This window comes from Rhodnius prolixus, unplaced genomic scaffold (assembly GCF_049639745.1).
Source record: "Rhodnius prolixus isolate KJV_2025 unplaced genomic scaffold, Rpr scaffold_6, whole genome shotgun sequence".
Taxonomy (NCBI): domain Eukaryota; kingdom Metazoa; phylum Arthropoda; class Insecta; order Hemiptera; family Reduviidae; genus Rhodnius; species Rhodnius prolixus.
In genome coordinates, this window is record NW_027411634.1 from 42,369,118 (window position 1) to 42,391,262 (window position 22,145).

The window sequence follows — 22,145 nt, forward strand, 5'->3', positions numbered from 1 at the left end:
CCATCTCCAGCACTGGCGCTCTCTGCAAACAATACAATTCTAGTTTTAACAGCTGGACTAAAAACAGAAAAACTACTTAAATCTAGATGCAGGCGATTATGAATTATTAATATCGGATGTTGGAACTCTCCCATCGTAATTTCGTAATCGTACTTCTTTTTTTTTTTAATTTAGGAACGGCTCAAAAGATAGTTAACTTAACATTACGAAACAATGCAACTGAAGAAGCATGCGTTAAGTCACAACTTCTCATCTAAAGTCACAAACATCAAGAATAATTTCAAACCAAACCGGCTTTTGTTGTGTTACGTGAACAAGAAGATTCTTTGAGTACAGTAACTGGAGGACTTGATTTACATTCATACTTAATGATTGTTTCTTCAGGACAGCAAAACTATAAAAAGCCCTGTCCATTTTCTAAAAATCACATCTTTGAACTGAGTGTCCTTAAAGTCTCTCTTATGAAAACCCGATGTCACAAATTTTACATCGTGTTACAATTAATAAAGGAAGTGGAATTACAAAATCAGTGTCTATAATAATATCTTATATTGTGTTCCCCTAATTTTAGAACATGATATTTCCGCAGCAGTACATTAATTAGATCAATAGCCAATAACATGTCAGACTTGCTAACAAAAACTCAACAAACCACTTGATTTAACGAGAACTCTCCATCGGAAAACACCAAAAGCCATCAGGTGCACCTGGTTTGTTGGCACCAGTTGACGATTTACTTATTGTCAACATAACTACATAAATACTTAATTACACTTGACACAGGCTCTGATTCTCCATCAGTCCACCACTAATTTCTTCAGCGATCCAGGAACGCCGAAGTATGGATTGGTTGGATCTTCCGATACAACTCGTTTGGATTCATCGCATTGTTCAGACAACTCGTTCAAATACCACTGCCTTCGTTTTGCTTCTTCCTCTCTCCATTGCTCTGAAATCGTAAACCATAATCATAAATTAATTACCTAGTATCTGGTTAACTCTATGCCCCTGCTGGGGCCAGCACTGCAAACAGACCAGGGTTATACGTTTTGGTGCAAGCACGACATTGTTTTTTTAAATAACAGTCCAACTCTGCAGGTGTTGCTTCACTCAAGCTGCTGTAAGAAGAGCCAAGCGGGAGGTTACTGGGATCAACATCTCAAAACTAGAAAGCTATAAGCCGCCGTTAAAGGAAAATATATTTGAAAAAGAAAAAAGTGCTGAAGTTGTTTTTGCAGTCTCCTGAAAATGGAAAGGAGGTCTTTTTTAGAAAAAGTGTCAGTCTATCTGCACCTCGCTGTCTGGAACCAGAACCTCAAATACTACCTCCAACTGATCTTTTCTTTTAGGTTCCTGCTCAGGAGAATCTTTAATGAATTTCGTCAAAATACAGAAATGATTTTTCATTTTCTTGTTATTGTTTCCCAACAGCACCAACCCGTTTCTTTAAATCTGGCATCCCCTCATGTCTTCAATAAAGATCAAGAACTTTTATTAAAAATAATCCGCTCAGAAAACTTTATTTTAAGGCTCCTCTAAGACAGGAAATGCGAATTTCTCGAATATTACATCAGCTGTTGACTGTTAAACTGGTGTATTTACCGCTAACATGAAAAATGATAACTTTTGGTCGAAACCTAAAGTGGAATCGAAGAAGTTATCTAAGCCTTTCACAAGGCCCCGTTGCCAGATGTATATACTGTGGAGACCTTCCTTCCTTTAACTTTTAAACTTCGGGGAGCGGTAGGAGTAGAACTCTCTATACAATGCCATCAACTGTATTGTATACATTACAGGAGAGTGTGTGCTAATATCACTGATTACTGGCAGTTATTTGCTCTTCTCAAGCAAATATAATCCATTTATATAATAAAGAGAATACATAGCTGAATGATGATGTTATCTTAGATATAAAAAGTTCCTCTTAGGATGTTAAGCAAAATTGCCCAAAAGGATGTTATTTCAGAGGTAAAATACAATTTTAGGCCAATTAGAATTGAAGTAATGGCGATAATATATGTATGTAACACAGATACACTAATACACTACTTCTGGCAGGAAGTAAGACACACTTACCGCTCAGCTGACGCAACGGAAGATCTCCTCCGTATTCTTCTGGCAACGGGACATTTTCCAAGTCTTGGATAACCTCTTCAATTCCATTTGAAGTGATGTAGAGCTAGATACGAAAAAAAATTAATAGCATTGTGTTTTTAAAGATACTCAAAGCTATGAGTGTTTTTGTTTTGTTCCATTACGATTGAGTTTTCAAATTTTAAGTTAAATATTATTATAGAAAAATGAAGGACAACTTACTTCAATAACTAGTATGAGCAAAGTTTTTGCAATTTGTGAGCGGCATTTCAAGGCCAAGTTTTAGCCGTTTTAAATTGAAGTCATCTGATTTTGATCATAATATTTACGATCGGTGAATGATCGGTGACCTTGTCAGCAACCTAACCGCTATCACAGATTTACCCCCAAGGCCTGGAAGTCGTGTACTCCGTACAAATAAAGTGGTAATTACTTTCATCTTTAGGAAAGTTCATGCCCTTTTATTGATTAGCCCAACACAAAGGGTAAAAAAATAACCGGTAAATCTTTAGAATAGCTCCCCAGAGGCGTGGCCTAATTCGAAGTGATTCTGATTCGCTGTTACTATAGAACCCGCCATATTCAAATATAAATATAAAACTATTTATTTTATATTTACACTTAAATCTAGCGGGTTATATGGTATCAGCGAATCAGAATAACTTCGAATTCTTTATTTATTTCTTATTGGGGGGCTTCGCCCCCACACCCCCTGATTTTTTCTTTTTGGGGGGCTTCGCCCCCCATACCCCCCTCTTAACCTACCTGATTACCCTCAATTTTTTAATTTGTGTCACACCATTCATTACAATAATTACACAGAACAACAAAAAAGAAACTACCTTATTCTGTGGAGTCCTTTTCCTGAGGAGGGTATACTTGTCGAACTCCATTCTTACTCACACTACAATCATGCTTTAATTTAAAACAACCCGCAAATTTAAAACGCTCATACTCATAAAGTTACAAAAAAACGGCACCTCCGGTCACATACAGAACACTCGCGGGAACTATTAATACATTAAACAGGAAGCAGTTGCTATGCAGTATGTGTACTGCGCATGCGCGCTAAACATAAGCGCTACGAAATTCGCACCATCCGCACATTGGCGGGAGGTAGTTTTAATTTTCCCCGGTAGGTGCGCTGTACTTCCCACCCCCTAAAAATAAACAGGCCACGCCTCTGGGGCGCTATTCTAAAGATTAGCCAAATAACCTTCGACCGAATTCACCAGCTTTGGTCTTCTGATTTCCAGTTATCTCCAAATCTGAAGAAGTTTGTGGTTAGAAAACAAATAGAGTCAAACAACTGTTTTGAGTGAAATGAAGGGCAGTATTTTGCTCACCTCCCAAACCATCAATCTTACAATGAAAGACCGAAACTCGTAACCTCGTAATTTTAGAAACGAATAATGATAACTGCAGGAAGGTTTTGTTATGGTTAAAAATAGGTTTTGTTTAGTTTTAATTGGAAATTTTTCTCATATTTATTTTCTCTCACTAGGGGTGCGTTCCACTAAGCGACCACAACGACCACGCTCACGACCGCGATTTTGCCCGTTTCACTTGCTTGCGAGTGTTACAATCGAAAACTCAAGTGGAATGGTCTATTATGGGGCGTTTTAACCGTTCATGTAAACATTACAAATGGCGGCCTCGAAAATAAGTTAGAAGCTTGAAGAAACCTCTTTTTTTAATTTTAATCCCGTTTATAAGCAGTTATAATAAACTTTCTGAATTATTGGTAAAGTTGACTTATATTAAAAATATATATATAATTCAATTTTTATATTACATTTTCGTGATTTATAAAATTTACGTTTAAATAAAATTAAAATGTCTTTTGTGGCAACAGTTGGATATTTATTAATAATGCTTTAGAAAGTTGTTCTTTATCTAGTTCCAATGAAGAGTGGAATGCAATTTTACAAAATCGCAATGATGAAAAGCGAAAACTTAGGCCACGTATTATTAGCTATCAGTGTAATTGATCTTTATTCAGATGAAGAATTTAAAAGTTATTTCAGGTAAATGATTTTGTGTTATTCAGTGATTTAGTATGTAAAGGGATAAGTAATTATTTATTTATTTATTTTTTGTAGACTTTCGAGAAACACATTCTATTATTTACATGAAATAATACTTTCATTTACATGAGATAATTTTTTCGGTCGCCATATTTTGTTTTAAAAATTGCGCCAACTCTGAACGCCCACTTCGACCCAGCTTTTAAGGTGGGGCGTTGTGGTCGTTGTGTGGGCGAAAATAGTGACGTCATTAGTGACGTTTTCGCCACGACCACAACGACCGTGGTCGCCAAGTGGAACGCCTGAAGGTATGTTTTGATCGTTGTGGTCGCTTAGTGGAACGCACCCTAGATAAGGTTAGTAATTTGTTTCAATTTCAAATTTTCTAAGTGGAATTTTATCAGGAAATATCGCATTTAAGGCCAACAGAGTCAGCTATCATCTTCGTATTGAGATTATCAACACGGAAATATATTTATTTCTTTCTTCTTTCCTGGTGAAATTCTTTTTAGGAGATTTAGGATGAAAGGTTTTCCTGAAATGTATCTTTTAATAAACTTTATAGCGGTCGCAGAAAGCAAATGGGAAGTTATTTGTTAAATTAAACTTTGCTTTCAAATTGAAATTTTGGCTTCTTTTTCTTTACCAACACTTAAATTTTATTTTGACCAGTAGCTACCACCTACCCTGTCTCGTACTTTCTTCGACAAAAAAGGCTTCACCCATTTGTTCATAAATGCGGCTGTGAAAGACGGGCAGTTGATCAAGGATATCTTGGCGATCCGAAAAGGCATCTCATTCTGTGAAAACATGATCATTTATGTACTTAATTTTTTCTTGTGCACGCTTTTATTGTTTTATTAACCACTAAGCATGCGCAAAGAAAAGAAGGCAACGAATGTATAAGTTCAAAGATTCTTTCCGAACAACGCATTTCAAATTGTTAAAAAAATTGAATTTATCTTTCATAATAATTTATTCAAACAGGTAATTTAGAAAATTTACAATTTTGAAACAGAGGCGTATTCATTCAGTCCAAGTTTGATCCAAATCAAGAAATCACGTATAATTGAAACAATTGCTGCCAAAATTTTAGCACTACAGTTTAAAATACTATAATTAAAAGTGCTTTATTTTTCATTTTTGACACTTTCATGAATGCTTTTAATATTATTACTGCACGAAGAGAAAACATTGTGAAAACAATCATCCTTCACATTCAGCGGATTCGAAATACTTTCTCTTGTAATTGTTCTTTATTCAATAATTACAATATTACTAGTGAAGTAAATGTGTTACCAGCAGGTAGTAAACCATGTCCCTGAGCAGCAGGGGCTTCATTTTCATTATGTGCTGGACTGAGAACTTGTCGAAATTCCCCAGTAGATACAGCTGGGGGTGCAGACCCACCTCTCGCAACCATAGTTCTGAACTGTTGACTAAAGCCCTTAGAAAGGGCAGAAAATGGAAACCTTCAGGATCTACTTTTGTGATTGAGCCGTACACTAATATAATTTGCCTGCCCTCAGTTATTGCAGGCACTGGTGCGATAGTCCTACATCAAATAAGACACAAACAAAATAAAGTTATTATTGGTTAGTTTTAGGGCATTCCGAGCCCATCAACATTAAATACAGTAACTCTCTTTCCGCAGTTTATAAAATTAAACTTCTTCAAACTTAGAAAAGATAATTACACTTCACTAGTGACGCAAGAGAACAGGTGTACGAGTAATATTGCAGACAACTGTTTATTCAGTACAAATCACAGGCATCAAAGAAATTTGTTTACGCAAATTGTTGATTACATTGTTCCTCCACCAATAGTTCCTAGAAGGGAAGGGATTAGCTATGAGGTTAGCATACTGGACTCCCACGCGTCGGTCTCGGGTTCGAATCCAGCTGCTGACCCTTAAATTTTCTCTTCCTAGGAGCTTCTTACAGCTCACTGCCCGGTGATGGACAGTTTGTCTGTAACGAGAGAATGCTGACCGGAGGCCGGCAGTTCACTGGAAAAAGCTCCGGGCGCCAACAACCTTAGATGATGACGCGCCTTAAATCATTAAAAAAAAAAAAAAAAAAATAGTTCCTAGTTTCTACGATAACAGGAAATTTAATTTAGACTTACATCAGTTGTCTCATCTGGACGTACTGGGGATCCAGAGGGTCTCGATTGGTGAAAAGTTCACTGTGACTCCTGAACGTATAATAAGCATCCAATTTCCTCTTTGTCTTCTCCAGACTTCCTTTACATCCTGTCAGATAGTTTTTGAGAAAGTTGTCACTCTCTGGAACAATGAAGAACGCTTAGTAGGCCAGTAGATAAGCGATTTTACTGGGAATAATAATAAGAAGGGAACTACCTTTCAGTCTGCAAGCGGGCAGATGTTGCTGCTGTTTCAGCCACTCCTTGATCTGCTCCAGATCTGAGTCCAGCTGCTTTCGGCTGTAGCCAATCTCCGCCAACACCCAGTCTTTTTGTTCTTCCGTGAATTCATACATTTGAATACAATTGTTGAAGGTGGCTTGAGTTTGACTACTGGAACTATTGACGAACACTCTTGGTTGCTGAAGAGTGAAGAGCGAACATGAAGAGGGATGGATAAAAGAACGAAACTTTGAAGCTTTACTGAGTGACGGCTGGACTGTTTCACTTTCAAACGATACGTTTGCTATAATATATTATAGCATATATTATATATTAGGAACTTTTTAATCCCCACTCTTTGGTTAACCTCATGGTCTCCGAGTCGAGGATGTTGTGATTGCTCATCTTTCTTTATCTGGAAAAGTGTCTGAAGGTCAAAAATTAGATTTTCACTACTTATCATAATTGCTAAATGAGATAATAGTAAATACTGTACACTGTACTATAGTGTACGAACCCTGTCCACAACTCCTAAAATGAATGACCAAAAACAAATGCTTTTTCACATTTCCATCTTTTATATCTCTTCTCATGATTATCAGATTTGAATAAATTCTTAACCGAATTTCAAAGAAATAATAGTTATGTAGTTGGTATAAATTGCAATATTTTATTGATAATAGGTAATTATTTCTAGAAAGGTAAATTTTGGAGGTTTTCGAATATGAAGTTTGTATTTCAAACCTTTATATCTCTTTTCGTTTTTTGCCGATTTTAAGTAGATTTGTGTACTTTTTGGATTGGGTTTTCTTTTTTTATTCTTTATTTGATTAACTTCAAACATTCCTAATGATAAATAAATATTTGGATATCTTGAACGTGGGCTGATTTAAGCCGGGAATAGGGAATAAACAGTTGGAATTATACTTCGAGGTTTTGGACGCCCACGGACATTTGATATCACCATGTCATATATTTCCCAGAAACATAAATCTAAATAAATTTACTATCATACTTTACCATTTTATATTTTTAAATAATCGATAAAGCCGTTTTTCAGAAAGTTCGAAACATTCTAAAGTCTATTCTGTAAAGTAGCGTATTCTAGTTTACAGATTTTTTTTTTAACATTTAGGACAATCAATAATTCATTACAACTTGATAATGTGTACCAGCGGAATTTTATAAATAATTGGAGAGATTTTTTAAAATGATACATAGATTTGCTGTCTCCAAAGAACTCCATAAAAATAAATTTATTGAGAACCCGACGCATGAAGTCTTCATTTGCACCTGAATTCTCAGAGTTCACAACATTAACATTGAATATATTAAGGCATCAGTAATCCATATTCCATCTCTATTGTTAGTCAAGTGTTGATGTATCCCTGAATTTTAGTATTTAAAGTATTTTTTATTAATTAATTTTTATACACTTGCAACTCTAAAATTTTGCACCAAATGGGATTGCCATAAATTATAATATATAGCGTCAAAATCATAACTAAAGGGCCTCCCCCATGAGGACTCGGCAGAAGTAAAAATGTATTAAATCGAAGAAATTGATTTCTGATCAGATCGAAGAGAGAGAGAGTTCTTTTAACTTCTAGAGAACTGCTTTTAATCGTCATTTCCTGGTGCATTTTTTAAATAAAATTCGTAGACTTAAATGTTACAATGGGGGTATCAACTTTTCTTGTATAGACGTGGGATTGTATAGCACTCTTGTCCTGAAGAATTTATGCCAATTTGGACGAATCCAGAGCGACGGGGTGGGGACACATATATTCACTTTTCATGTACTCAATTTAGTATTGTGGTGTTTTTATTGGCTTAAAATTTGTAACAAGAATACTTATTAGTAATAATAGAGAGTGAGTAACAAAGGCAACTTAATGATTCCGTCAAACTAATATTCCAAGATGGACATCATCTCTTGTACAGGTGCTTCTTACTGTCCCAATCGAGGATCCTCTTGCTAAGATATCTGCTTTGCACTGGATAGAGGTAGTCCCCCTACAGAGTTTGCTTCTGCAGAAGACTAAAGTCATTGTGCATTTCATTTCTATTTTTGTTTTATGTTCTGATTAATTATTTCGTTTTTTATAATATAAATTAAAATTTTATTTATTAAAATATCAGTTTACATATTTAACCTATTCAGATGAAATTTTCTTTACAGCATTGGGTACGACAATTTAAGCATTAAAGATAGGATTTCCGTGTGGTTTCATTTATGCATTTTTGTGAGCAAAAATGCATATTAATACTAGCACTTTGCATCACCCTTGAAACAGTGCAATTAAAATAAATGAATAAGCAAATTAGATAGAATAAGATATGCAAAATGATAAGAAGGTAAACGCTAAATAATATATACAAATGTAATAATTGTGTGTAGATGATTAACATATTCTCCAAACGAGCTGAGGTGTGACGAACTGATCACGATCCTAGTGCAAATAAGCAACCATCTTCAGCACTTGCTCTCTGCAAACAATACAATCCCAGTTTAAACAGCTGGACTAAAAACGAAAAAATCTTATTAAATCTAGACGCAGGCGATTATGAATTATTAATATCGGATAATAGTTAATGTCAACTTGACTACATAAATACTTAATTAAACTTAACGCAGAATCTGCATTCCCCATCAGTCCACCACCAATCTTTTCAAAGAGCCAGGAACGCCAAAGTATGGATTGGTTGGATCTTCCGAAACAACTCGTTTGGATTCATCGCATTGTTCAGACAGTTCGTTCAAATACCACTGCCTTCGTTTTGCTTCTTCCTCTCTCCATTGCTCTGAAATCGTAAACCATAATCACAAATTAATTACCTGGTATCTGGTTAACACTATGCCAGTACTTTAATTAGACCAGGGTTATATATCGTAAGTTTTGGTGCAAGCACGACATTGTGCGAATACCTTTTAAATAGAAGTCCAACTCTGCAGGTGCTGCTTCACTCAAGCTGCTGTAAGAAGGGCCAAGCGGGAGGTTACTGGGATCAATATTTCAAAACTAGAAAGCTAATAGCCGCCGTTAAAGGAAAATATATTTGAAAAAGAAAAACCGCTAAAGTAAGTTTGTTTTTTAATTCTCCTGAAAATGGAAAAGTGGTTTCCCCAAGAAAAAGTGTCAGTACCTAGCTTCTGGAACCAGAACCTCAAATACAACCTCCAAGTTATCATTTCTTTTAGGTTCCTGCTCAGAAGAATCTTTAATGAATTTCGTCAAAATACAATTTTTTTTATTTTCTTGTTATTCGTTTTTCTTTTTTTGCCTGACGAATTGAAGATCTCTCAATGGTGTAGTATTGGTGTTGACTTCTTTCTTTTTTTTCCACTTTGTCTATATATCTTGATTGACTGATTGGTACGCTGTGTGTCTAGCAACCCGATCTATTTGGGCAGCACCCTTTGTTTTGTTTTACAATCGATTCTCTCTCTCTCTCTCTCTCTCTCTTCCTAAAAGCTCCAACCCATTTCATTAAATCTGGCATCCTGTTTTATTCACTGCAGATCCAGAACTTGTATTAAAAATAACCTTCACAGAAAACTTTATTCTAAGACGGGAAATGCGAATTTCTGGAATACTACATCAGCTGTTGTCTGTTAAACTTGTGTATTTACCGCTGACATGAAAAATGATAACTTTTGGCCGAAACCTAAAATAAAATCGAAGAGGTTATCTAAGACTTTCACATAACCCTGTTTTAAGATGTTACGCGAGAATTCCCAAAAGGTTAAGTAATGAGATTTCAGAGATAAAGTACAATTTTAGGGCAATTAGAATTGAAGTAATTGGCGATAAGACAGAGTCTTGTGAGTATACACTACTTCTGGCAGGAAGTAAGACACACTTACCGCTCAGCTGACGCAACGGAAAATCTCCTCCGTATTGTTCAGGCAACGGGACATTTTCCAAGTCTTGGATAACCTCTTCAATTCCATTTGAAGTGATGTAGAGCTAGATACGAAAAAAAAAAAAATTAACATTGGCTTTTTAATGATTCTCAAATCTAAAAGTGATTTTCTTTTGTTCCATTACGATTGAGTTTTTCAATTTGAAGTTAAATATTATTATAAAAAATTGCGGAACAACTTAATTCAAGAACTTGTATGAGCAAAGTTTCTGCAAATTGTGAGTGGCATTGTTACATACTGATTAAAAAGAAATGCTAACGCTGAGACGTAACACCTGTCACAGATTTACCATTGTAAATTAGCCCTGAAGATGACCTAGTCCCTAGGTCGAAAGCTCGGGATAATAAATTTATCATGACTGAAACTGGCATTAATTTTTCATCCTATTCCCTTATCTGTTAGACTTGGTCTTTCAAAATTTTCTGTTGTACCCTATTTGAAACTGAGCAAATTAACCTTCGATTATGGACAATACTTACTGGTTCGCCCTGTATATTTATTTTGATCTTCTTTCCTAGAAGAATTCTTTTTAGGAGACTTAGGATGAAAGGTAGTCGGTTTTCCTCTAATGTATCTTTTAATAAACTTTATAGCGGTCGCAGAAAGCTGATGGGAAGTGTTAAACTTGCTTAAAAATTGAAAGTTTGGCTTCTATTTATTTACTAACACTTATATTTTATTTTGAACAGTAGCTACCACCTACCCTATCTCGTAATTTCTTTGACAAAAAAGGCTTCACCCATTTGTTTATAAAGGCGACTATGAAAGGCGGGCAGTTGATCCAGGATATCTTTGCGATACGAAAAGGCATCTCATTCTGTGAACACATAACATTGTACACATAACATTCTAACATTGTGAAAACAATCATCCTTCACATTCAGCGAATTCGAAATACTTTCTCCTGTATTTGTTCTTTATACGTTAATTACAGTATTACTAGTGAAGTAAATATGTTACCAGCAGGTAGTAAACAAAGTCCCTGACCAACAGGAGCTTCACCTTCATCAAGTGCTGGACTGTGAACTTATCGTAATCTCCCAGCAGGTACAGCTGGGGGTGTATACCCACCTCTCGCAACCATAGTTCTGAACAGTTGAGATACGCTCGTAGAAAGGGCAGAAAATGGAAACCCTCAGGATCTACTTTTGTGATTGAGCCGAACAAGAACATAATTTTCCTGCCCTCAGATATCACAGGCACTGGTGCGAAAGTCCTACACCAAATAAGAAACACAAAAAAATAAATTTAATAAAGTTAGTCAATGGTGTAGTTTTAGGGCATTCCGAGCCCATCAATATTAAATACAGTAACTCTCTTTTCGCAGTTTATAAAATTAAACTTCTTCAATCTTAGAAAAGATAATTTCACTTCACTACTGACGCAAGAGAACTGGTGTACGAGTAATATTGCAGTCTACTGTTTATTCAGTACAAATCACAGGTTTCAAAGAAATTTTTTGACATAAATTGATTACACTGTTCCTCCACCAATAGTTACCAGTTTTCTAAGATAACAGGAACATAATTTTAATTTAGACTTACATCAGTTGTCTCATCTGGACGTACTGGGGATCCAGAGGGTCTCGATTGGTGAAAAGTTCACTGTGACTCCTGAACGTGTAATAAGCGTCCAATTTCCTCTTTGTCTTCTCCAGACTTCCTTTACATCCTGTCAGATAGTTTTTGAGAAAGTTGTCACTCTCTGGAACAGTGAAGAACGCTTAGTAGGTCATTAAATGGGCAATACCTGTCGGAAAGTTGATAAGATTTTACTACCTTTCAGTCTGCAAGCGGGCAGGTGATGCTGCAGTTTCAGCCACTCCTTGATCTGCTCCAGATCTGAGTCCAGTTGCTTTCGGCTGTAGCTAATCTCCGCCAACACCCAGTCTATTTGTTCTTCCGTGAATTCATACATTTGAATAAAATTGTTGAAGGTGGCTTGAGTTTGACTACTGGAACTATTGATGAACACTCTTGGTTGCTGAAGAGTGAGCAGCGAATCTGAAGAGGGATGGATAAAAGAAAGAAACTCTGAATCTTTACTGAGTGACGGCTGGACTGTTTCACTTTCAAACGATACGTTTGCTATAAATCAGGAACATTTTAATCCCCACTCTCTGGACAACCTATGGTCTGTGATTGCTCATCTTTCTTTATCTGGCAAAAAGTGCATTTTGAAGGTCAACAATTAGATTTTCACTACTTATCATAATTGCTAAATGAGACAATAGTAAATACTGTACACTGTACTATAGAATACGAACCCTGTCCACAACTCCTAAAATGAATTACCAAAAACAAAGGTACTTAACTTAGAAGTTCGGAGAAGATGAATGCAGCCGTTTTTAGCCTCCACAAAACTGAGCATGAATTCAAAACTAGTGAAAGCTTTCCTCAAACTCAGTACATACTTTCACTTAGTACCGGAGAAGTATTGCGAATGTGTCACGTTTTCCAGGTTTACACCGCTAACATCCGTTTTAAGGTCGCCACAACCCGAAAAAAATGGTTTTTAAAATACATGTCTCAGTGTCTAACTGAGTTAAACAAAAAAATATTGCAGGAATGTCGAAACTTGATTTTGTAACTTAGCGAAGGAAATCCTTCAAGCGGATTTTTAATACATTTACAATTTTTTGAAAATGGCTCCTCATGATTTTTCTTGCAAACTCTCTACGCTCAGTGCTACCAACTTTCGACTACATTTTTATTTGAGTTATATTGATTAAAAAGACTCTGAGAGTATTGGGAGGTTAACCTTCTCGCTGACATATGTACATTCAGAGTAAAATACGATACTGGGTGTCTTATGATTTAAAGGAGAGTTAAATGTTTTGTAAATATTTTTTGTGAGACTCGTATTTCATAGATAATGAATTAGAAACGCTAATTAGTTTGCATTCTTTCCATATTATTTATGCAGATTGGTTATCTCATTGGTGCAGAGTTACAAAAACCCTTCACCTCTTTCAACCGAGTAGTGAATCTCATTTGAATGTTGAGTTTATCGAAGGTTAAATGTGTTTAACCTAATTTAATTGGCCCATCTCTTTATCTTTACTACTGCCAATCTTCTAGACCAGAATCGCTAACTGCAGCACTCCACCAGGCCATCTTACTAACTAAAACTAATCTATATTTTGGTACTGTTTTTCTCGTCCAGTTGATTAGGATCTATTCTAGCCGATACTTCCATTAATTTGAATGAAATTTCCTTTTAAAATACATGTCATCCTGATCTACCCGCCGGTACAAACCAGTACATAGCCTATTCCTGACTAGTTCCTACTCCTGATACCCCAAATGCCACAAGATGACGTCATTGTTATTCTTGATTTAAAAGGATCTATATCTTCCACCCGTCTATCTCTTCCAGAAGTGCCCTTCATCTAATTTCCACGAAAAATGTTTCTACAGTTAGTATACAAAGTGAAAATTGTTAGAGCCACTTTTAGAGAAAATATAATGAAACTAAAAAAATAATTCAGTAAAATGGTCCTTTCTGTTAGCCAATTTTGTTATCCGAAATTCAATCGTTCGCACATTCGCACGTAAGAGAAATATTAAATTTCAATTTTCTGAGATTTTGGAGTTATAGTGCAGAAGAAAAGCATTTTAAAACAGGGCCACCAAACATGGACTCAGCTGATCTCGAAACCCATATTTCCATTGAAAACTAAAAATCGGAAATCGGCACGTATGAGGAAGTAAGTGAAAGAAATATTTCTCCACTCAGAGCTAAACATGGATCAAGTTTACCATCGCATCCGCATGGAGACTGTGCAATTTAAGCTTAATCCCAAGATGAAGGAAGTTACGCACATAGAGCGACAAATTTAATTCGATATTACAAATGAAAAATTAAAAACAGAGTAATTTTTTTGGTTGATTTTATCTCAAAGAAAAAAAGTTTATCAGCTGGAACGAGCTCGTGTATTCTGTTCACAAGCAGAATATTCTAGGCCAAATCTTGTAACCTTCGATTTGATTAATTATAATTTATTTATTTATTCGCAAAACATTTTCTATTTTATAATACAATTAACTTTTTTAAGTACTTATATAACACATTTTCTCGGGGGGAAAAAGGATGCGGACGTAAGATATGTTATCTCGCTAGCTGCATAACTGATGCACTATGACTGAGAAAAGCGAAACCTTCATTACCCCCAGAACAATGCTCAACACTTCTAAACTCGACTCTGCTCTGCTCAGTTCAATACCCAGAGATGAAATAAACCCAAAGGAAAGTCGGAGGACCTCACGGAGGTGAGAGAATAGATGATAAAATGAAAGGAAAAAAAAAAGCGGAATAGATTTCTAGTAAGATTTTTCTGTCTCTGCATGTAAGGAGAAAAAGGCCAGAACTAATTAGAACAAGAGGGTAACCTACATTCAAAAAATGGAAGGTGGAAAAGCCAGGGTAAAACTCGAAAATTGCCTTTTCATTTCCACGTTATCTGTCTCTCTAACCCACTTTATGGACAGATCTAAAGAAAAACAAAAAGAGTAGCCATCATATGGAAAATTACAGACATGGCAGAAAGGAAAAACCTGAATTGGGTTTCTAGTTGGTCTAAATTTCTAATTTTTCTAGCTCTTCACCTGTTTGTTATGGTCAGGGATAAAATAAACATAATTGAAAGCCTTTATTTGGTAAACTACAAGAGAAAACATTGAATTGGCTTCTAGTTCGTCTAGTTTTCTACTTTTCTGACTCCGTCACCTACTTTCATGGCTAGGTCTAAAATAAATAAAGGGTAGCCTTCATTTGGATAATAAGAGTTAAAACAGGTGGACAAAAAAAAAACCGGAATTAGCTTTAGGTTCGTCTAGATTTCTATTTCTCTTTCTTTCTCAAGTAGTATTTTGGCCAGGGTTAAGATAAACATAAAGGGTAACCATCATTTGGCAAAACCTTCATTTTCTTTCTCTATCGCCTAATTTTATGGACTGGGTTGAAATAAACATGAAGCGCTGCCCTTATTTAAATACGTAAAATCCTGGGCGCTTACTTTTCAAGGCAAATCCATTTCAGTTTAAACTTAAAATTTGTAATTTGAATTCTCATGTTGTTGTTAGTGATGCAAGGAAACTTAGAAGACATTGGATCTATAGGTCGTCTCATTTGTTTTAAAAAAAGGTTGATCCCAAATTTAATTACATACATTTCTTTTATATCTGTGAGAACTCTCCTATCGGATCTAAAAAAACTCTGAACAAAATTACTGAACAATTGTTCATGAAGGATATTTGTGAGAAATACACTTAGTTCAATAACGTATAGTAATTTATATTCTGTTAGTAAAGATTTCCAAATCAGTCCACCTCCAATCTTTTCAAAGAGCCAGGTACGCCGAAGTATGGATTGCTTGGATCTTGTTGAACGATTCGTTTGGATTCATCGCATCTTTCAGACAGTTCGTTAAGATACCACTGTCTTCGTTTTATTTCTTCGTCTCTCCACAGTTCTGTAAACATAAGCCATTTTGTATATTCATGTCTCTGGAAATGTAATATACGTAAGAAATAAGTATGTTTCATTCGAGCAGCAAGAAAATGGCTTGACCGAGTATTTTGTAATAAGTTGGCGATAAATGTTGTTTAAGATTGATCGCGTCTGTTTTGAAATTTAAACTATTACAAATATTGTAATTTTCAAGCATTACATTTTGAATTTATTGAGATACAAAGCAATATTTTAAAGATGAAATCTTTTTAGCAAAAATCCAACTTTGAATTTCTGAAGGTTGGGACAAAATAGTAATATACCAGTGGTGTAAAAATGAAAAATCCCTGACCGACAAACAGTTATGCAGAAACCTTTAGATTCATGGTTCCAAAGCTAAAAAAGCTCAGTTTTTAGAGAGTGAAGATAAAGTTTAATTATTGCAGAGGCTAACGGGGGTGCTTTACTGTTCTAGGGTAAGGTTAGTTATGATGCCTGGGAGCTTTTAATGCTTTAGTGCTGAGTCTAAGATGGCGTAATGTTACTCCTCGGATGACCAAGGGTCTGTAACTTGTAGCTACCAAACACTTTTGTCATGTTTCACAAGAGAATTAGGAACTTCTAAATATGTTAGTTATTATTTTTATAAAGGTTATTGTCATAATAATAATTTTGCTTTTCTTAAATAAGCTTTGTATAATTCTTTCAACTTTCTCTATTGAAGGGTAACTCAGACCTCAGGAAATTCTTACGAAGAAATCTTCAGTAATCACTAATTAATCTCCCATAAATTAATCGTTAACTATTTAAATTAATTGCTCTAATATTGTTGCGTTTAACGTAATCTGATTATGGTGGTTTAATCCGTTCATTACAATAGGTAACTGTCGTTCATGGCAGATCTGGCAGTAAGTAAAGTTTGGAAACTTACCGCTCATCTCGCGCACAGCAAAGTCCCCTCCGTAGATATCTGGCAACGTGGCTTTGTCAAAGTCTTGGATCACCTCTTCGATTCCATTTGCAGTGATTTGTAACTAGACGAAATACAAATATACGATATTAGCTAATCGAACTATTGTACAAGCGTCTTTAACTCAGCACACAATCACTTACCCTGTCTCTTAGTTTCTTCGACAAGAAGGGCAACAAAGTGTTGTTCAACAATGTGGCTACAAATGGCGGAGTATTTATCATGGAAATCTTGGAGAAGCGAACTGGCAGCACTTCCTAAGAAAACAGGTTTTTTTAGTATTTCCAGGTTCCAGGTATCTAACTTATTGCTGAACTACAGCTCAACCGCTCCCCTCTCTGATTGCGGGATAGATAACGTGAGTTCAACAAACAGACCTCGCAGTATAAAACACGACATACGTATATAGGATATACATAATCTTGAAAAAGCATACTCTTTGGTGATGACTATGAATGTAGTATGAAAAGGTCGTGTGATTGTTTAGATTTTTTACGTATCGTGGGGCCTCAAAATATGCATTTCCTGTAAATAGGATATGATTGCAATAATTCCTTTAAATAGGAGGAAACAGCATGTAAAGGTAAGCAAGCAATTAAGCATTCACAAACAGTAATCAGAAATCACAATGTTTGAGGGGCACCCACATTTCTGGAGCGATGGAAGTTGCAACCATTCAGCAAGTGAAAAGTTGGCCATTTTTTTTGCAAGAAGAAATAAAGTCTCAAAAAACGCAAACAAGGAAGTTTTACAGAACCTCTTTTATTAAATTGTTATGTGATTTTTATGTTTCCTAATTTTGATTACAACTACTTCCGGTTTTGTGGGTGTTTGATGTTAAAAATAAATATAAAAATTAAGAGTCGAAACATATTGAAAGATGAAGTGGGTATCCGTTTCTTCCTCTTGGCGCCAATTAAAAACTAGTATCTCCTACCTACTTGAAAAGTATTACAATTTTGGGTTACCCGCCGTTGATCGCCAAGGAACCAAAGACCGTCAGATCTGAGTAAATGTTTGATGCTCAATTTACGCCCAATCGACCCAATGCCCATTTCATTGTTAATTTACACAGTAATCATCCCTACCAAGAAGTCGAACACTAAGTACCAACCCTACTACTCGATAAAACCAGCTCAGCAAGGAAATCATGGGCAAAACTTGAGCATCGGGAAATTCCCCATGATGAAGTAAAGACGGTCAAAACATTTAGCTCACCAGAATGTAGTAGTAGAAGTCCCTCAGCAGCAATGGCTTCGCTCTCGCCAAGTGGTGCTGGATCGTAGTCCGCTCAAAGTCTGCCAGAATGTACACCTGGACACTGTAGCCTAACTCTCGCAGCAAAAGTTCTGTAGTGTTTACAAATATTTTCAGGTAATTCAGAAAGTTGAACTGCGCTTGGTCCGCTTCCGTCAATCCACCGAACAATAACAGCGATGTCCTGCCTTCCGCCATTTCGGGCATCGGTGTGAAAGTTCTACAGAAAATTAGAAAATTAAAATCTGGTGTAAACTCTTCATAATCACTCTGATAACCTCAGTTTGTGTGTAATTGAATTCTATTGAAACTCACTACACTAAAAGCAATATTGCCGTCAATGTTGAACATGTTCACTGCAATAAAATGATAATGTTACACAGACAAATGACGACACAGCCCACTAAGTAATACTCCCAGAGGAAAACTTTCAAACACAGATAAGGTAGATAGGCCAATCGTCCAAGTTCAAATATCACCCTTAGGCACTGCCTTGAAAATTAAAGAAACCTCGATATATAGATCGATAGATATAAATCGATCATTGCATCCACAGATTATAATCTTTCGACATTGAATTTTATGGCCAAACGTTTCATATTTTTAGAACAATACAATAACCTTAAACTGCATAATTCACACAACACAACTCATTCTAGAGAATTCATTTGTTTATAGTTTCATGGACCAAAGTGTTCCAAATAAAAGTAACGTCCTGAGTAGCGTGACACAAAGTTTGGAGAAAAATCTAAATCTTAAAAAGTCATCAAATCTTTTTAGATAGCAAAAAAAAAACCTGAAAAATCTAATTAGTGTGACATTTCGGTCAACCGAATTCTTCAAAGTTTACTTTACTTCTTTAATATTTTAATTAGAAGATGTAAATTGATTTGAAATGGTAGAAAGTTTGTCTTGAATCATATCTCAAAATTGCCCTTATATAAATTTCTTTAGGAAGATGTTGCAATTTAAAGTTGTAGCGACCCCTCACTAAATGATTACTAATTTTATAAGCGGCACGGAGGTTTTTAATGAATTTCCAAAGTGGCACACAACATCATTTGGGTTGTGACCACCCTCTGCTTTAGATGAAATAAAATAAATAAAAATTGTACTGGCTAAGCACTTCATGGGCAAATTCATTCCTAAACACATATGAAATAACACAAAGTAAATACTTTCAAAACACTCGTTTTACTATTCAGGGTACCTTAAAACGGAAGATTCCTTTTAAAATACGATATTTAATCATTTTTAGCGCGAACGAAATACTTTCTCTTTGTGTTTTCAGGATGAAGTAAAGCTTGGAATGTAGCCGATATGCATGTCCTTAAAAGACCAACCGGACTATATGACTGGATAAATTTCACAGAACTAGATACAGATAACCGTGCGATATTCTCTTGAGGCGCCTTATCTTACTGAACACTTCTGAAGGTGTCAAGGACGCCATCATACTCTTCGAACAACTATAAAACTGCGCATGTGCATCTGACCGAGACGGCATATAGTCTAGAAGCTTATTATCAAAGCATAATTCTGGAACTTACAGCGCGTAATTCAAAATTATGTGCTATACAAAAGTTGCAACAGTGTACAAAAAAAAAAAAGAAAAAAGTGGTTATTAAATAAAGAAATCGGATTGGGCAAAGATATCTCCAGTATACGATACAAATAGTTGTGCTATTACACAGACGTGGTAGACCCATTTGGATAAGGAAACTAACTAGCAACTACAAAGTTCATTTTAACTATAATTTTTGATAAGAAAAGTGATAAAACACTAATGATATAAAAAGATTAACATAAAATATGTTAATTAATGCAAAATCAAATCTGGTGAGGATCCGATTTTCTCTTAAATTTTTTTTTTGTAACGAAATTTCTGAAAATTTGGAATAAATACTAAAATGTTAGGTATCTTCATTCCTATATTCATAAGTTCTATATAATAAAATTGAATTGTTGAAAAAAATGCGTGACACCATAGCTCCCCCAGAACCCCGATACGCCAAAACGCCAAAATGAGCCCGAATGGAACCTTGCTAATGTAATAATAATAATTTGGAAAAGTTTTGGTAAAATTAGTGTTGGTAAAACTTACAGCAGATTTCTCATCTTAAGATAGCCAGCATCCAAAGGGTCTCTGTTATCGAAAAGTTCACTGTGACTCCTGAATGTGTAGTAGGCGTCCAACTTCCTCTTTGTTTTCTCCAGACTTCCTTTACAACCTGTTAGGTACATCGTCAGAAAGGAGTCACTCTCTGCAAAAATATCAAAATTCTAAAAAGTAGGTCATTTAGATGGGCAATATCTGGGCGGGAAGATGATAAGATTTGACTACCTTTCAGTCTGCAAGCGGGTAGGTGATGCTGCAGTTTCAGCCATTCCTTGATCTGCTCCAGATCTGAGACCAACTGTTTCTGGGTGTAACCACATTCCACCAACACTGCGGCTTTCTGTTCACTCGTTAGTTTAATCATGAGAATGATAAGTGCTTAATGCGTCTGCTATCCAGCACTTGGACCACTAAAAACCTTAGGTGACCACTCTCACTCAATTTCTAGAATAATGCTCACGGATCAGGAACATAAATTAGCAACGTGGAGCTCTTCAATTGAAATAGTCAAATCTGAGAGAGTTTAACTAATAGAAGAAATAATTATACCCCCCTCTCCACGGTCACATTGTTCCACAACTCAAGGCGCCCCCTATTAGTACGCATTATAATTTCAAATTAATTCATCACAGAACTTCTGTGAATTCGTAAAAAATAATAATAATAAAATATGCTAAACTGAGGTGGTACAGGCTTACTGTGTTAAATGACCATTGAGGAATCATTAACTTATTGACAATGTTAGGTTGGCAGTGCTGAATATCTTTGATTTTATCCTTTTTCGTGCGCATGCTTATTGTATCCATGACCGGTTTCAGACACTCATCCACCATCTTGATTACTTAGTTTGGTGTAGAGATATCAACTTTACTAGTCAGTAGTACTGCACTAGCAATTACATTACTTAGTTACCAATTACACATCTACAATAAGGTTAATAAATGAAATACAAATGACGTCAGTACTTTAATTATAGGTATTATTGAAATTTATTCAAATTAAGTTTTTATTTTGCTAATTGCAGAATAATTTTAATAAGTTGTTGCGTGCGTAATTAAACAACCTTCAGAGAGTGTCCTTTCCGTGTTTGTATTTACCTTCACCATTACTATTTAACATCTGAATCACTTCTAGGTGATACCTATGGAAGGAATCAGGTAGGAGACTTACTGTATGGTGGGGTATCCTCAAACCACAATGATCTGAGAGAGGAATCCAACTAATCTGAAAGACTGGAACGTGCGAGGCCTAATTTTGGATCAAAAATTGTACAATTGCCATTCAGCGTTTCCTTTTCAAGAACGAAAATATTTGACTATTGAGTGGGGGGTGTGCGCAATGACCATTATCTCTAGGCAAACCTCTAGTAATTATCTCTAGTTTCTAGGCAAACCTAAAGGTTTTATTTGAATTTGGTTTCGAGAAGGCTAGGCGCCTGCCATCTCAGGGAATATTTGATTTCGTGGGGATCTGAGAGAGCTGTGACCTCACACATTCCTCAATAATCTCATTTTATATTACGCGCTAAATATCCGTTACGTTTTATTCCATCTTGCATAAGGCTGAAAACATAGTGGAGCGGCGATTATAGCTGCTTCAAATCAAAGAGAGCGACGAGCAGCGAGCAAAGAGTCGCATGCACATAGTGGCATGCATAGTTTAGCGAGTTCGCCTTTCTCCTGCAGTGTATAAACATATTTAGACATGAACCTGGTGAATTCCATCACTTGTACCAAAAACTTCGGGAGCATCCTGGCAAGATTCATTCGTATTTTAGAATATCTGTTTCAACATTTGATTACATACTAGCCCAGTGTAACCCCATTAATCCTAGCAGTTACTTTGAGGTAACAAAATAGAAATATATATTGATAAAAAGAAATTAGTCAATTAAAAAAAAAAACAATAATTTTATTAAATCACTACTACATG

The 22,145-nt window shown here is 35.7% G+C and overlaps 3 protein-coding genes and 1 long non-coding RNA gene across 9 annotated transcripts; 1 reads left to right on the forward strand and 3 right to left on the reverse strand.

Annotated features, from left to right (window-relative positions):
* Positions 1 to 534: 534 nt before the first annotated feature.
* On the reverse strand, positions 535 to 6,645 carry LOC141460332 (retinaldehyde-binding protein 1-like). Its single transcript, XM_074140243.1, has 6 exons — positions 6,484 to 6,645; positions 6,249 to 6,408; positions 5,421 to 5,676; positions 4,808 to 4,921; positions 2,077 to 2,179; positions 535 to 949 (listed from the first exon to the last, which is right to left on the reverse strand). The coding sequence occupies exons 1-6, from the start codon at positions 6,620 to 6,622 to the stop codon at positions 798 to 800; spliced, it is 924 nt and encodes a 307-aa protein (XP_073996344.1). The 5' UTR covers positions 6,623 to 6,645; the 3' UTR covers positions 535 to 797.
* On the forward strand, positions 3,988 to 6,679 carry LOC141460334 (uncharacterized). The gene is made up of 2 exons (XR_012461870.1): positions 3,988 to 4,477; positions 6,642 to 6,679. It is a non-coding gene; the product is annotated as an uncharacterized lncRNA (long non-coding RNA).
* Positions 6,680 to 8,676: 1,997 nt separating this feature from the next.
* On the reverse strand, positions 8,677 to 14,197 carry LOC141460331 (alpha-tocopherol transfer protein-like). Of its 6 annotated transcripts, none has more exons than XM_074140241.1 (7): positions 12,195 to 14,197; positions 11,961 to 12,120; positions 11,377 to 11,632; positions 11,120 to 11,233; positions 10,357 to 10,459; positions 9,123 to 9,293; positions 8,677 to 9,013 (listed from the first exon to the last, which is right to left on the reverse strand). In XM_074140241.1, exons 1-6 carry the CDS (start codon positions 12,331 to 12,333, stop codon positions 9,142 to 9,144), a joined length of 924 nt encoding a protein of 307 aa, XP_073996342.1. In that variant the 5' UTR covers positions 12,334 to 14,197; the 3' UTR covers positions 8,677 to 9,013; positions 9,123 to 9,141. The 6 variants fall into 6 exon arrangements, with proteins under 6 accessions (XP_073996342.1, XP_073996341.1, XP_073996340.1 ...); XM_074140240.1 differs by having other exon boundaries at positions 9,108 to 9,293; positions 12,195 to 14,196; XM_074140239.1 differs by having other exon boundaries at positions 8,677 to 8,978; positions 9,108 to 9,293; positions 12,195 to 14,195.
* A 1,493-nt stretch (positions 14,198 to 15,690) lies between these two features.
* Positions 15,691 to 20,943, reverse strand: LOC141460329 (uncharacterized). The gene is made up of 6 exons (XM_074140234.1): positions 20,439 to 20,943; positions 20,199 to 20,358; positions 18,056 to 18,314; positions 16,981 to 17,094; positions 16,799 to 16,901; positions 15,691 to 15,889 (listed from the first exon to the last, which is right to left on the reverse strand). Exons 1-6 carry the CDS (start codon positions 20,575 to 20,577, stop codon positions 15,738 to 15,740), a joined length of 927 nt encoding a protein of 308 aa, XP_073996335.1. The 5' UTR covers positions 20,578 to 20,943; the 3' UTR covers positions 15,691 to 15,737.
* Positions 20,944 to 22,145: the final 1,202 nt, after the last annotated feature.